The sequence below is a fragment of the Brachyistius frenatus genome, unplaced genomic scaffold, assembly GCF_029030835.1.
Source record: "Brachyistius frenatus isolate BFR_SWC_R1_liver_20210118 unplaced genomic scaffold, ASM2903083v1 Contig_114, whole genome shotgun sequence".
Taxonomy (NCBI): Eukaryota; Metazoa; Chordata; class Actinopteri; family Embiotocidae; genus Brachyistius; species Brachyistius frenatus.
This window is the reverse complement of record NW_027210713.1, coordinates 1,252,276-1,269,048: the sequence shown is the minus strand read 5'-3', so window position 1 is coordinate 1,269,048 and position 16,773 is coordinate 1,252,276. Positions and strand designations below refer to the sequence as shown.

The window sequence follows — 16,773 nt, the reverse complement described above, 5'->3', positions numbered from 1 at the left end:
TCGAAAATAAGCTTCAGAAATCTGTGGGTTTTTTTTTGGGACGTGTCTGTTTTAATTGACCAGCCTGTGGTCCCGCCAGCTCATCTAATTATGGTCACTCCAAACCGCTAGCAAGATGGCATCGGCTAATATCCGAACTCGAGGCGCCATAACGGCAGATCACAAACCAACGGGTGACGTCACCGTTGGTTGCCGCTTCGTTGATCCGTAGGTGGCAATAACACGGCAACAAAACCAAGAAAATATGGATGTAAACCACACACGTTTTCAGAAAAAGCGGCCTTTGAATAATTTTACGAGGAAGGAGATGCACTCAACGCATTCGTGAGACCTTCAGGTGACACAATGCGTTTGGGTGACAAGCACTCAATGGGAACAGAAACTCCCCAGCGCACCTTCGACGATCCCTAAAGGGTCCTGCAAGGCTGTTTTTGTTTTGTTTTATGAGCGCCGAAGAAACATAAAGACGTAAATGTCTTCTGACACTTTTCAAAGTTTGCATTTATTCGTGTTGAACCGCGACAATAACGTACAGCTTCTCTTCAATGCAAAATGTTAATCAATCCACTTTTTAAAGCAGAATATTCTGTGAATAGTTGTAGTTAAAGTGCAACTCTTTGTCTTACTGTACAGCAAAGATGACAAAAATGCTTATTTACCAGACTGCCAGTGTATTCCTGTCACATAGAACTACCAGATAAACTTATAACATATAAAAGCCACTGAGAGTGCGTATGACTAAAGAACTGAATGAGTAAAACTAATCTTTTTGTGAACAGAGGGTTCTGCATGAACGTCCATGTTCAGTCCTTCATTTCATATAACTAATGCTATTCAATGAGAAATGAAAGGGAGACAAAGACCTGAAAGCATGCTTAAATAAACTTCTATTCACGACCATCACACATCCTAATAGGCACAATACAGATCTGTACTGGTTTTCTGACCAATGTCAAACTCTCATATCATTATATCAAATGGAAACCGGCTTCCCTTGACATCCTTTTCATATTTTAAATTCACCATGTCCACTCCACATGAATGCTGTTACACTTATTACATATCCTTGATGAAATGCAGCTGTTGTGATGAATGCGGGCAGCGTGACGGACGGACACCAGACGAGCAGACAGAACAAGACAAATAAAAACAATTAGCAGCAGTTTCCTCATGCGTTCATTGAAGACCCACCACACAAATCATTCCCCGATAATAAATAAACTGAAGAAAAAAAAATCTACAGGATTCAATAAGGCTGCTAATCATTTCTTTAAAGATGGCTGTGAAGAGATGCCACAGATCAAGGAGCATACTGCCAACTACAGTACAAAACACACTGCCATGACCGACGGTGAAGCGTGACATAAAAAATGAGGGTGTATTGTCGTTTCCTGTCTTTTTTTGTTTGTTTTTAGAATCCTTTGTGTGTCATTTCCTCTGTTCTGCACCATTAGTCAGTCTTCACACCTCCACTTTGGCATGGCAGGAAATCACTGTTGGCATATAATGGTGAAACTGTAGGTCGTGGGGCTCTGAGTGTTTTCTAACCCACTGAGGAGCCTCTTTTTATGCTATTATGACAGACAGAAGTATAAATCTAGCACCTGGAAAACATGTTCTACAAAATAATGGTAGCCTTTCGTTGGAAGTCGTTCCTGTGAACAGGTCTGAAGTATAAACTGTTTGGAGGCAGTGCGTCCACTTGTGTCAGTGTGCCCTGCCTGTGTGGGTGTTTGGAAATGCGAGGGAGGGGAGGGAGACACAGGCCTGTCGTGACGTGCGTCATATCGTGGTCGTGTGTTTTGCACTTGAGAGGCTCCACTCCAAATGTATTTTGAAATATCAAACAGTCTGTATGCCTGACAGGTGGCTGTTAAGTTTAATTTTTTGTGGAGAGCAGTAGCTGCAGCCTGCTTGAAATCATAGCAGTTCTGACAGTTGGAAAAATGCCCATTAAATCTCTTCTTGCAGTATAATCCACCTCTCCACTGGCCACCTGTATGATCAGTGTTTTTCACACTCGTATTTTCATTTTTGTCTGTAGGGGGTGAGTGTTTGATACTCAAAAGATAGACTTTAGGTGGAGCACACTCCTCCCCTCAGTTTTCAAGAGATGCCGACATGAATGTTAGACAATCTACTGCATTATGGAGATGACAGACAGACTGAGCCGGGCTTGAATCCAGGCAACCTCATGCTGTGATGTAAAGATTGAAATGATCAGGCAACAGCGACACAGAAATGGAGCTTCACTTTTATTAAGATATTAACCACATTTTCATCTGATCTCGTGAGATGAGCTTCACACACTTTCTAATACGAGATCAGTGAAGTTTTCCAGCTGTATTTGGAAAGCATGCAGCAGTCAAATCAATTTCATAAACTCTGATGAGATCGTTCCTTGGGGTTTTATTTTTCAAAAAGCAGCTGGGAAAAATTTCAATGAAAAGGGATGATTTGATTTCAGTGGGACTTTTCTGGGGAGGATATCTAGAGGCGTACTTTGTGACGCTACTTCAGTACATTTCTGTGCCACACAGATTTCATACCTGATAGATCCTGTTTAGATGTGCCTGTAGGAAGAAAATGTAGCGCATGTAATGGACAGGCTCCAAAGTTTTGCGATGAAATAAAAGTATATCTCTGAAGCATTTTCCCCCTCATTACCGCTCCACTATAGCAAGACACAAAAACCTTGGAGAACAAGGCCAGGAGATGCACAAGAATACCAATCAGGTATTCATTATTTCTGATGGTTTGCACATGGGAAAATGTGGAATATATTACAGAGGGAACGTACAGGTGTGTCAGGATGTAATGAAAAGTAAATCGCTGGCTCTGAAGCGCCAAAACAAAGTTACAAGATGGCAACAGAATATCCCCTCATAAAAATTATATAAATTATAACACTTAATATAAAAACTTTTCAATCACTGGCATGAGCAGAATAATGGCAAAAGTGATTGAAAATGCCAAACAAACACTTGATCGTTCAAGTGTTCATTTTAGCAAATACGATATGAAGCAGACAAAGTTTAATTATGGCCTTCATTTCCATGCTTATCCTGGGAATGTTATAATTGGGTTTCTTGTGCTGATTTTCCTGACATTTGGGAAAACTCAAGTCAAATCTGAGTCTACTCTATATTACCGGCTGAGTATCTCTGAGCTAATTACATGAGATCCGTTGGGGCACCTCAGCGGAGCTGCTAATTTGGGCTAAATAATCAGCACAACACAAACCTTGTTGAGGCTGTTTTGCAACTGAAGTGCACAAGTCCCCCACCTGCACATGATCAATACACCACTTGAATTTAGCTTAGGGGTATTCAATTCTTCTCCTCGAGGCATCGGTGTCCTGCAGGTTCCGGTTCCTCCCTGGTGATTACGACTCATTGTGTCCCAATTTAACGTCGCATACAAATGCAATACAAGACAGACTACATGTATGTAAGAAATGTCTGTTGTCATTTTGTACACACAGGAATACTTAAAGGATATACGAGATAAAGTGGTACCCGTGTCACAATTATATAACTAATTGGACGTATTTCAAACTGCAAAAAAAAAAAAAAAAAATGTTTTAAAGAATCATTTTCTGTGCGGTGACCCAGTGTTTCCCACACGTGGGCTCGGGTATGTTGGGTGATCCATTTCAGCACTTCTTATTCATTTATTTTTAATCCGTCAGAGAACGACCCTATCAACGCGATTGATAAACAAGTTGACAGTCTCCCCTCGCTCTCCTTCAGCTGTGTGTGCTCTGCACCGCGTCAATGGAGGTTAAGCACACAGAGATCAAAGGCCAGAAACTAGCGCAACTATCAATGACTGCAAAACGCAGCAGAGACTCTCGCAGCGAGCTGAAAAGAAAAGGGAGCTCATAAATTAGGGAAATAAAATAAATACAATACAAACACTAGTGTCACCAGAGACATTACAATACCATTGTCCTTAATTTTTTTCCGTGTGCAATTACGTTACTTTTTTTTCAACCCAGTGTGTACTAGTTATATAAAAACATAAAGGTTCGAATTTATAGCTTTACAGCTAGTATGCAACGGGGCCACAGACGATGAGCAGCCATTGCATCAGGTGTGGCTCATTAAATACAGGAGGAAAAATGCATGCAGGACACCGGCCCTCGAAGGACCAGCATTGAGATACTCGGTTATTAACCTTTTAATCCATACGGATTTGATTATTTTACCTGCTCTCCTTCTGTGAAGACGTGTTCGCCGTAGCTCCAGTTGATGGTGGGAGTCGGATCTCCTGACGCCTCGCAAGTCAGAGTCACCTGCTCCTCCATCTCCGAGATGATCTGGTTTACGGTGTATGTGATCTTAGGTTTGACTGTAAAACACAAACTCAGTCATCCCAACTTCTCCGGCATAACTAGACAGCCAGGTGCTTTGGCAGCACGAGAACAATAAGTAACAGAGCGACGCTGTGGATTTGGGGTGAGTTCAAAGGGAGGATGAGTAGTTGACGGGTTTGGAGAATTTGTATGGCATAATTTTTTTTTTTTTTTTAAACGGTATTTAAGCTTCCCCAGTTCCCGCAGTGGTGAAGTTGTGATAACTATGCGTGGCTCCCAAAGTAATTTGTGCATTCATTTATTTAGCCTATCTCAAAGGAGCCGGCCCGCATTTTTGTTTACATTTGAAGGAAACTGTCGCGTTTCAGCACACCTCTGAGTTAACCTGAAAGCACAGCAGGGTGCCACAACATGACAGGAGCAGAGCGAAGCAAATTGAAGTGCTACTTCTGAAGCATGTGACTGAGCATTACTCTGTACTCTCCTCTTTTTCATTTCACTCCATGAAGGAGAAGTATTAAGCAATACATTTGATAAATGGAAGCCTTTTTAGCGTAGGGAATATCATTTAAATTTTGCACAAAAACCAACTGCAGCCTTGTTTTAAACTGCTGTTATTTCAATTGTTAAGTTTTACATGAACAAAGGAACAACTGTGTTGCCGTGTTATGCTTTCGCAGCGGCGCTAGGCACAGTGGGAAGCATTATATTTTCAGGGTGTCCATTCGTCACGGCCTTTTGAATGCGATATCTCAAGAACACCCCGAGGGAATTTCTTCAAATTTGGCAGAAATGTTCACAAGAATGAGCTGATTCGGTTTTGGTGGTGAAAGGGCACTGCGGCCTCATGTCTCGCCCATAAGTCTGTCCTTGTGAATGCATTATCTCAGGATTGCCTTCACAGAATTTCTTCAAATTTGGCATAAACATTCACTTGGACACGGGGATGAACTGATCAAATTTTGTGGCCAAAGGTCAGAGGTCACAAAACACATTTGTGGCCATGAATCCACAATTCATTCATTCACTTATTAAATAGGATTTGTCTGTTTAGTGGAGGCAGACAACCTGGAGGCGGTGATTCTAGTCATTTCTTAATTCGGGACTTGAACATGTAACTATTTATATTTACAGCCATGGATGTCACAAGACAATCAGTAGGCTTGGAATCAGAGCTGATATTTTGTAAACAGACTGTATAAGCTCTGTAAACCCTGATAATTACAACATTGGAATACAGCACTGTGATTGAAAGGACCTTGAACAACACAAACTAATTAAATTCTCCTTCAACTTTGCAGCCACGACTAAAATATAGTACTTCATATTTGATGTGTTCTGAGGTCTTGAGCACTCAAAGCAATTAGTTCAACTCATTTTAGTGTAACCCAGTTTAAAAGCTCTGAAAACATTTTCTCAATTAGATTCATTGAGGTTGTACATGAACCCAACGTCTTCTTCTAAAGACAGACCAGTTTTAGTTATTTCACATTTCTGTGTTCTTCTCACTGATTTAGTTGTTTTTGTGTTTGCTGTAGGTTAAACTTCAATCCAAATGATCAAAAACAACACACAGAATCTGCATGAAGCTGGGGTTTTTACTTTTAAAGTCTTGATGAATAAACATATGATCTTCTTTTTGTTTTTACATTACCATTATTGATAAATGTTGTAGAAACATACAAAACTTTAAAGGTGTACACTGTGCCGCCGTCTCATGTTATAAAAATAAATCTTCAGTCAAACACAGTATTGACATGAACTAAATACTGAAGAAATCAGGATCAGCAAAATGTGAACAATGATAGTTAAAATCCCACTTTACAGTTTTTATATGCAGAAATTGACTTTCACAAAGAAACTTGTGATCGTGGCTTTTTCCACATTGATCTAAGGCAGCCAGAGCTTTGTGAGTGTGAGAACATTTTTGAAGTAATGAGGTAAACAGCGTGCTTTGAAAGCTGTTGAGTCATTTTATGGTAATTGTGTACTCGTAATGGATGCTTCGTTTTCTTTTTTAGCAAAATAAACAGCATCAGATAATTCAATGTAGATTTCTCTATTTTTTTCCACCATGATGAAATGAAGTGATACTATGATGGGGACTGAAACTATGAGAACAACCTCTGAGGCAAAAAAAAAACAAAGAAAACTTCAAAGAGTTCAGCTGAGCTCATCCCACTTGGCCAGTTCTCTAAATCCTTAAGCTCCATCCCGACATGAAACAGTGACAACCCACACTGAAACAACACCTTATCTTGTATGCCTTAGAAAACACACACAAAACCCGACTATTGTTCTTCCCCACCTACATGCTCATATACTTCATGCCCACACACTTGGAGCAGTTTTTTATTGCCACTTTAGCTAATGTATGTATTGTATGTCAACATTCAGCCTTACCAAACACTCGCAGACTGAGTTCCTCATCACTTTCCCCAGCCTTGTTCCTGGCAATGCAGGTATAATCTCCTTCATCCAGTTTGGCAACATCCATTAATGTCATTTCTGAGCCATCTTCATTAAAGCTGTACTTCTCTCCTGCCTCCAGGTCCACTCCATTCCTGCAGAATACACAAGTGTCAAACACTGCATTAGTCTTTTCCTGCACCATTTTACAAGATCCTTTTTTTTTTTTTTTTTTTTTTTTTTTAAACAAGAGATCAAAGCTGAAAATCACAGTGCAAAATATGTTTTTGTTAAATGAGGGTAGTAATGTTTTTCTTTTTGCAGGCCGTTTGACATTTGATGTTTACGGTCGATTTGAACACAAATGTCTAGTTTATCTTCATTTTATTCCAGGAGAGTAAAACTTGTTTGTCACCACTGCAGCCCTATAAAGGACAAAGGGGTTTCTCTTCGATCTGACCTGACTGACTGGGATCACTTGTTCTTGTTCTTTAACAGCAGAAGTATAAAAATGATTGCGAGGCTAACAAAATGTAGAAAAACAAGGCCAACAATTGCTCCTGGGCGGTTTGGACTTCACGACCCCCATTCTTGTTGTCTGCGGAGTGAACCGCTGTCTTGGAAACAAGAAGAACAGGAACAGTTTAACAAAGCAGGAGCCTATCAATGGCCCTATTCGAATACACTGAATAGCGTGGCCTTTGTTGCTACAATGGTGCTCAGGTTTCACTGTTTACATGCACCTTTGATACCCTGTGATTAAGTGTCCTATTGCAATGAATAAATCAGCATATCTCTAATAACTAAGTGTCTTGTGTGCGGGTAGAACAGAGCACCAACACTTTGACCCTCAGTTTGACAGAGAGTAAACTGTTGCACATATCCCAACACCATTACTACGGCAGGTGTGATACTGCATAGATATTTCACAAGTATCTAAATGTCTGTAATGGGATTTTATCCCATTAATGACAACATCATCCCTCTTATTTTGACGAGCTCCGGATGGGATATGCAGTACACTAAAGAATTATATAATACTAAATAATATAATATTTTGACAAGAAAATGAACAACCAGGTTGAAATGTCAGTTTTTTTATGCTCAGCATATTTATTCTGTTTACCATTTACTATTCATGATGATGTAATATTCTTGCCATACTTACATGATTATACAAATAAGTCAAACTACGCTATTAAAGCTGCAAATTACTTAGAGTAAATATATATTTGTCATGCAATCCTGCTGCATTTCAGAAAGCTATGGCAACAATGGAACAGAAATATAACAGGTTACAGTTATGCTTATTTATTTCTTTGTGATGATGCTGTGAAATAAGCCACTTGAGAAAAGAAATACTATCAAAAAGGAAAATCTAAAGATGAAGAACCCATGTTCACTTATTTTAGCCCTGTGTCATTAGTCTGTTTCTCTACTGAAGCTACGTGCCAACAATCATTTGCCTTTTTTGCAATAATGGGCATTACAAAGTGTAACCCTAGTTCTTAGGTGCACTCGCAACACTGTGTGCTATTGAGTGAAACGTTGGTGTACCACTCGGTCACTCTGCCATTCAGTTCAATTCCAACTCAAATATCTCAACTGATTCAGATGACGTTTTGTTTTGGTTCAGACCAAAATGTATTGATGACTATTGGACGGATCGCCATGAAATTTGCTGTACGTTAAAGTCACCCTCAGGATGAACGTCATCTGGTGATGTCATTGAGTCAAAACTTCAATTTGTCCAATGCTTTGATTTATGACAAAATGTATGCAAAACTAAAGACATTCAGAGCATCAGATGTACTTTTAGCAAATATTAGCACACGAAACAGGCTGAACTCAGCTGGTAAACATTAAACCTTCTAAACGTCAGCATATTAGCATCGTCATTGTGAGTATGCTTGCAATTAAGCTAAAACACCACTGTGTATTCACGCCTGTTATTACATTTCATTTAGCTGACCTAAAGCGACTTACAACACACCGATGGTACACCATTGGGAGCAATTTTAGGGTTCAGTGTCTTGCTCAAGGACACTTAGGCATGTGGACAGGAGGAGCTTGAATCGAGCCACCAACCTTCCGATTAGTGTGCAACCCAATCTACCGACTGAGCTACAGCCTCCCTGTGTATATCATGCTGGCATTACTAGTCTATTTCGATCCCTTATGCCAAAATAATAATTTATATGCTGATCTAATCAAGGTTAGGCTTACGTTACCCACCTGTTAGTTTAATAAACCGTTAGCCTCTGGGGCTTCTAGACACCATCCATGTTGCTGTTGCCTGGCAATAGTGTTTTTAAGACTTATCCACTTGAACGGCAAGCATGCGGTGCACGCAACTTCCCATGTTGTGACCACGAGCTCACGAGTTCCATTTGAACGCAGCAAATATTCCTTTACATGCAACAGCAATCACTTTCTCACTAGATGAAGGATCATGTTCTCGGTGTATATATTGTCAGGTCTAACTGCGGGTGACTTGAATAACAACTGATTATTAGGACAATGCACTGATATCCAAGAGATATTTAAAATGCTGAAAGCGTTCTAGATGGAGAGCAACTAGCAGAGTCTTACCTTGTCCAGGTCACCATGGGTTCAGGATAGCCATCCACAGCACAAGTCAACATGGCAGGCTGCCCAACATCTGCTGTGGCATTTACCTCAGACTGCCATATCCTGATGGTCGGAAGCACTGACACACAGAGAGGTATATAAATCATGGAACATACAGGCAGACTGCCACACGGATACAAAGAGACGTACAGTAGCAGGAGGAACAACAAGAAACGGAAGCAGTGGAATATTCAGAACACTTATTTCGGGCACACTCATGAGCCAGCCTCAGAAGTTCCAGGAAACAGACTTCATTAGCATGGAACATCTTTGATTCACGGTTGCTCTGGGCAACAGTTTCCACATTAATGCTGAGCTTGGCCGCCTCTAAGGATGTGTGGCTTATTTAAGCGTCATGGGACACCTGCCGCACAAAATCATGCACTCAAACACGCATTAAAAAGGGAAATAGCGGGAGGGAGAGAAGGTTGCTAACCATTCACAACGACCTTGATGATGCGCAGATCTATCTCGCCGCGGGCCATGAGGAGACCCTCGCAGGTGTACAAGCCCTCGTCTGTCTTCTTTATGCCGCGGATCTGAAGGTGATTATTGCTCAGTACCTTAAACCGAACTGCAAGGAAGCAGAAAAGATATGCATCATCAGGTGAGCAAGCATTTGTTGTGCTAACAAGAAAAGAGAAACCTTTGTCCGAATTAACTGACCAATAAAAGATTATGATGAGCTTTATGCAATATTTATTAGTCTGATAGATAGTGCTGCAACATTTCTAAAATAATGTTATTTCCACTTTTTCATATCAGTATATCCAGCACGTCCTTCACCAGCTCCAGAAAACGAAGCCCACATGAACTCCTTCAGTTTGAGATGAAATGTGAAGCGAATAAATTCAATCATGTAATAATCCAAAATACTATTACAACCCACACATGAGCGTGTTATTATTATTTTTCACTGAGTATTACCAGTACTACCGTACACAATATTATATTGCTCAGTGTCAAGGGTGAATAACAGAGAGTCAATTGTATTTTCAAATTCAAAACCAAATTAATTTTTCCTGTGGAAGCGTGGGGGTAAACCCCGGAGAAGAACGGTAACAAAAGCAGAGCACGAGCAATATTCAAGTCTTACTGCAAGTAAATCTGCATGTACATTATTATGCAGCCTTTCTGTCCTCTCATTCTAACAATGTTCACTACAGTTTCATTAAATAACTAATATTTCCAATTGGCCTTTTAGGCTGAACTTTTTTCTTTTTAAATGCTCTGCTTCAGCTGTTAACTCTTTAATACTACGATGATATTATTACATATTGATCACACTCTGACCATTTTTACGCACCAGACAGTGTAACCATCTTCACGACTTAGACACTGTACAACAAAAATGATCAATTTATAGACATTTAATGAACAACACTCTGCAAACAACAGCATAAATGAAACATAATTGTCCTAATTCGGCCTCATTATTCAACATCATGTAGCTAGATTTGTTAAACTAGAAATGATGTGTCAGATTAAATGATAGCAGCTGAGACCGAGATAGAAATCCCTGTGCTGTTCACGCAAATCTTACCATCCTTCTCCATCTGTATTTTCGTGCCTTTGTACTTCCAGAGGACGGTGGGTGGAGGTGAACTGACGACATCGCAGACGATGTTGGCGTTGTCGCCTTCATTAAACTCTTGTGGTGAGGGTGCGTTTGTGAAAGTGATTTTTTCTGCAATAAAACAAGAAAAACAAAATTTTTCACTCCCTGATGTAATTAGTCTCGTCAAAACGCCCTTCGCTTTGTGTTCCTGTTAAGTAAAATACACTTCTATTCACAGCATCTTTGAAGCATGTGTTCCAAAATAGCGCTCGACAAGCAACAGAGTATATTCAAAATGACACGAGTCATTTTTATCCCAATAACTCACAATTTAAAAGCAAAAAAAAAAAGGTTGAAACTGCAACAATGAATATCAGTTTTACCAATCAAGGCTCTTTTCAGCTTTGAAAAATCCAATTCTGAACTACTTTACAATCAAAGGCTTATTATCACTCCGAATGAGCTCCCATGACTCCCCCAATGGTGTCAGTTACCAGAAATGAAGCAGCCATTTCTAAAACTAATTGGCTAATGGAATATGTTGGGAGCTCTATTCAACATGGAACCAAGCCCTACCGTTACTGGACAGACTCGACTTACAGAATCGCATTCAACTTTCCGGCCGTGAAACTATCTCATCAGGGCTGAACATATGAACACGTAGAGATTATCTTCTTGCAATGACAGGTAAACGTTTTACTGTAAAACCTGCTCCTGTATATGGTATGAGTTATGTTCTTTGCAGGGGGTGACACTGCACTATGTATGGAAACTGCTGCATTTTGCTGCTTTCCATTCCTTCAGATGGCAGAAGTTGGCATGTGTATGACTATGATGACAACGGGAGTAGCTTGCTGCCGGTGGAAGTTTGGGACTTGAAGAGACTGCCGCGGGCCGCTTTCATGAGCTGCTATACTTTTTAAAACGGTTACATTTATTCCTACATTTACTAAGCCAAAAAAATAAAGCTGCAATCTTACTTTGTAAAATCCTGTACAAAATACAATATCCTGATTTAAATATGCAGTGTCTTCACAGGGAATCACTTCAAAAAGACCAAGAATAGGCACTGAAGTAGCAGAAAAGTTCTGTTTGGAAAATATTTTTTTTTCTCTGATGGGACACTGTTGCTTGACATTCATGGAAAATAAAAGCCATTACTCACAAGAACTGCACAACAGACAGGATCATTAAGCAGCTCTCTAATGGTCTTCCGACCATTTATTGAACTGATGAAAAATCCATCCTCACTTGAAAAGAAAAAGAGTAATGTGTTGCCCTTGAGCAGTCAATAAAATGGTATGACTTGAATAAACAGGATTCTTCTACACTGTTTAGACTCAATAATTTAGACAGTGTACTGTTAAAAAAAAAAAAAAATAAAAAAAACTTACGGAAGATTTTCACTTTGACGGTCGACTCCACTTGCTGGTCACCGTTGGTAGCAACACACTTGTATGTCCCAGCGTTGTCAGTCCCAGCTTTGTACAGTGTGAGGGTGGAGGATGACTCATCGTTACGGGTTACCGTTATGTCTGGTCTATTCGGCTCTATCCTGTCCCCACTCGGTCCAAACCAGTCTATGTGCTTGGCAACGCCTACAACTAAGAGCAGAGACACAGCAGAGCAGCATGTAAGAAAACAGGTATCCATAATGTCCTCATTTCACATCTGTGAAGTCAGCCACTGCCCACAGACTGAATACTGTGGGTGTTTCACACTCCTATATAGACGGAAGCCAGCAGTTTATGCATTTTAGCTGTCTGCAGAAACCAAATGAAAAAATGAAAGCTAATAATAATCCCCCAAAAATGTTTTTGGTCTCAACATGAAGGAAAACCAAGAGAAAAAAAAAAAAGGACATCAAATAACATATCATCGGCAAAGATAATGAATTAATGAAACTGAAAACCAGAACATTTTGGCTACATACATATGTGATACACATACTGGACCTTTGGGTAACCAGGATACCACTTTGTGAAGTGATGTAGTTTTACAATTAAACCCTTGAAGAACACAACGTGTGGTTGACGAAGTGGTTTATATAATTCTATTGTTTTTTCACGCACTGCGAATCATTTATCTATAATTATATCTCTGCAGTGTGCACAAATAGAGCTCACATGCCAGCTTGAAACAGATGGGGAAAAAAAACGATTTTTGAGAAGACCTTTTCCACATTTCATTTTTTAAGTTGATTTTTATATATGAACAAATTAGTGTATTTAGATCTTTTTGTGTGATCACTTTATGGAACATCTTTACAAAAACGTCAAAAATGTCAGTGTAAAACCGAAAACATGGTGCAGGTTTAAAAGGTAAAACAAGTAGAATAAACATACCTTCGCACATGAAGAACTTGGACTCTCCGAGGCTAATCTCGCCGTGAGTTGGTATGATCTGCACTTCCAGTGAAACTGCAACAGAAAAAAAAAAGGCACAAAACATAATCAGAAACAACATACAAAGCGAAGCACTGATTAAGAAAGCAGGAACGCTTAACACCGTTTCAATATTTAAAAAACCACAATGGAAAAGACGACCCGACTATTAAGTTATCCCACCTCCAGATCAATGTGTAATGTCTACAGGCTACAACAGAGGGAACCACCTGCAGCCAGTCAAAACTCTACCTGAATGTACCTGTATGATTTATAGTAGTGAACTTTGATTTTCTAATTATTGGAAACCTCCAGGACTGAGAGTCTTCTTGCAGTTGCACTCACAGTTTTTATTGTCACAAGGAGACTTACATATTTCTATTTGAATATTTACCACACACTGGAAGTTGGTGTGAAACAAATCATTCATTCATTTTTTGATTTTAGTTAACAGTTGGTACAAGTAATGAACAATGTAGCTTTTATTTGATTTTTTTCTCATTTCCTGCACATCGCCCTGCAGCAGCTCCAATATCCAATGCCTGTAGGTGATGAAACGCACATCTCTAAACATATATCAATATATTTACTGCCACTGAAAAGGCAGCAGGGAACAAGAAATCTCTGCAAAAGGAATGTACACGCACATCAAGACACTGACGATGCCATTTTGGTCAAGCAGCCCTATTAGAGAAAAGTTGGACATTTCCTATTGCTCTCTCGCCTGCAGTCTTCCTGTTCCTTCAAGAGAAATAACATCAAGCCAGCACTTTAATTACGCTGTTGAAATTCAGTTGCTGCTACTAAGGAGACTATTCTCTCAGCATCTTTTAAGATAAATTATTTTTAAAATGCTTAGAAATCATTGTGTCTGGTGAGAAGGAAATACAATGCAGCGTGTACCTCAGCGTGTTCCCGCTTTTTGATGAGCGGATGACAAAGACAGACTTTTATTATATTATATGGACACTGCTGTGCTTAATTAGAAACAGAGCGTCACTTGTTTTCCTGTCGAACGTCCCAAAGGGGGCAGTCGGGGCTCTAGCGGGTGACTAAGCAGTGTGACTAAATGGGCCTGAGTGAGGCTGAGTGAATGTGAATGCACTACAGCGGTTGTCAGGGCGAGAGGGGGAACATAGGCCGCTAACTTCTGATATGTTGATGGCAGACGGAATATTCACATTTGAGCATCTGGAACTGGTGAATTTTGGATATTTTTGCCTGAAAATTACTTGAATAACAGATCAGCTATTGATAATTGTTCTGCTGATCGATAAATCACTTAAGCTCTTGAACTTTCAACCTCGAAATATTGCATACAAGATGAAATTATTGATACTGTAAAGAATAAACCTGAAAAACAAACGAGTGTTTAAGATGTTTTCCAGAGACTGTGATCCAACCAGACCAGAAGTGTCAGGTACAAATCACTGCACTGTGTCTGCTGTCATTTGAGTCAATTTAACACCAAGCTCAAAGCACTATAATTGACATTTATTCAGTTGTTTGAAAATTTTATTTATCTAAATGAGTCAACCGTTTCATTTTATCATCAGAATTTGATGTTCAAAGTGATGGAACATCAAACGCAGACATCAACACCGTTTTCGACAGCCTACTAACACAAAACAATGTTAAGATAATTTATGGATCAGTTAATGGATTTTGTTTTAATTGGGCCGAGGAAAAAAGTTTATACTCATTTAGTCAAACATAGACAACTCATCTACAGGGGAGGTATGCTGCTGCTGAACATAAATTAAGAGGTGTTTACTTGTATGGCCCGTTATCACGTCCAATGTATGAAAGGGTTTTACATCGAAAATAGTTTCCAAACCAGACGGAGATATATCAGTAAAGACAGCTTCAGAAACACGCTAAACACATAAATAATGTCTTAAGCCAGAGTGGAGAGTAGCAGCTTTCTAAGAAACAATAAATGCAACCATTTTCAACTCCGCAGGAAAATTAAAAAAAAAAAAAACAGGGGTTCAGCACGAATGTGGTAAAACCATATAAGAAGACCAGTTGAGTAAAAGTCAGAGTAAAGGTTGAGTGAAATAATTCCCACAAAAGTCACAGCTACACTTCCATCACTACCATCTACTAGTGTTAATTAGTGAAATATTGCGGTTCTTTGTACCCCTGAAATCTAAAGCAGAGCTTTTTGGTCCGACTCTTATGCCCTATGACATTTTAGCTGGGAAGAGACATTAACAGAACTGTGAAAAATGAAGTCCCATAATCATCTCAGGATTAACTTTAATATGTCAGAAATGCAGAGGCTTCCGAATCATCCATAATAAATTCCTGACATAGCTTTGTGTTCGAGGAGCAAATTAAAAGCAAAAGCAAGTGACTTCTAATGTTTATTACGACTATGAATTGTCCACCAGTCAGCTATAAAAATTAAAATGACTGGGAGTTAAAGTATAATACAACAGCCCAGGGATAAATCCTCCCTTCATGATCTTTATAACAGTTAGTTGTAATTCAATCTGGAGGTAGATAGGTGTTGATTTATTTCAACGGTTGTTTTAGAGGCTGTGATTTCTGCTGCCGATGGACTTCAGCAGGTTATACGGAGAGCTGTCTGTAATATTTTTGGACCCTCCCATTTAAATAAAGAGTGTTGACAGCACATGTTGGTAAAGTTGAATCAACACTTCACACAAATTATAACCCTCATGATGGTAGGATCTACTGCTATTGCCAGAATCCTAAATAGCTCCCAATGGCATGGATGCTCTGTCCGAGTCTGTGAATGGGAAGCAATTTAAAAAAAAAGAATACAAAAAAAAAAAAAGAATATACACACAAGTGCAAACCATTTGCCATTTATCAGACTTTCTTTAATTGGGCACAGCCGCCGTACTGGAAAATGAGTCTGCAGTATATTTCCTACATAAATGAAGGAACAGGTCATATAAATTGTTAACTGTTAAACTCTTAACATGGGAGATTTTTCATACGGTTATTACATACTTTCATATGACTGCATCAATTGGATGCATTATACCAACGTCATGAAGTCAGAAAGCAGCGAGCCCGATTCTAAAACCTGTCAGTGTACCTCACATCACTGCTTTTCCCATTAAAACCAACAATGCAAAACCGTTTTCATATCCTCCGAGCAAGCCGACATGCTGAGGGAGGACCGCCCCATATCATCTTCCATCTCCCCCTCCCCAAATGTTTCTTCCCTCATTAGAGGATTACAATACAAACAACAAGACACCTGCACACTCTGAGAGTTTTCCAAATTTAATTATCCTGTAGGCCCGGCACTAATTGGGTCTTTCACAATGAAGGCAGAGCCATGGCACCTCTTTGCTGAGTTATGACGACAGGGTAATTGCTCTACCACCAACAGCTCACTTCTTCAAATATGAAAGAGGCTAATAAGCTATTGTAATTCAAGACTTGTTAAAGGGAAAAATCCCTCTCAAATCAGGGGGTGTTCATGTTACAAG

At 39.5% G+C, this 16,773-nt stretch overlaps 1 protein-coding gene across 1 annotated transcript in view; it reads right to left on the bottom strand.

Moving 5' to 3' along the window:
* ncam1b (neural cell adhesion molecule 1b) overlaps positions 1 to 16,773 on the bottom strand; it is a 70,162-nt gene that overhangs the window by 26,761 nt on the left and 26,628 nt on the right. The window contains 7 exon segments of the mRNA XM_069712912.1: positions 4,211 to 4,353; positions 6,722 to 6,882; positions 9,320 to 9,437; positions 9,795 to 9,932; positions 10,902 to 11,045; positions 12,311 to 12,520; positions 13,262 to 13,336. Of these exon segments, the coding sequence (XP_069569013.1) occupies positions 4,211 to 4,353; positions 6,722 to 6,882; positions 9,320 to 9,437; positions 9,795 to 9,932; positions 10,902 to 11,045; positions 12,311 to 12,520; positions 13,262 to 13,336 (989 nt within the window).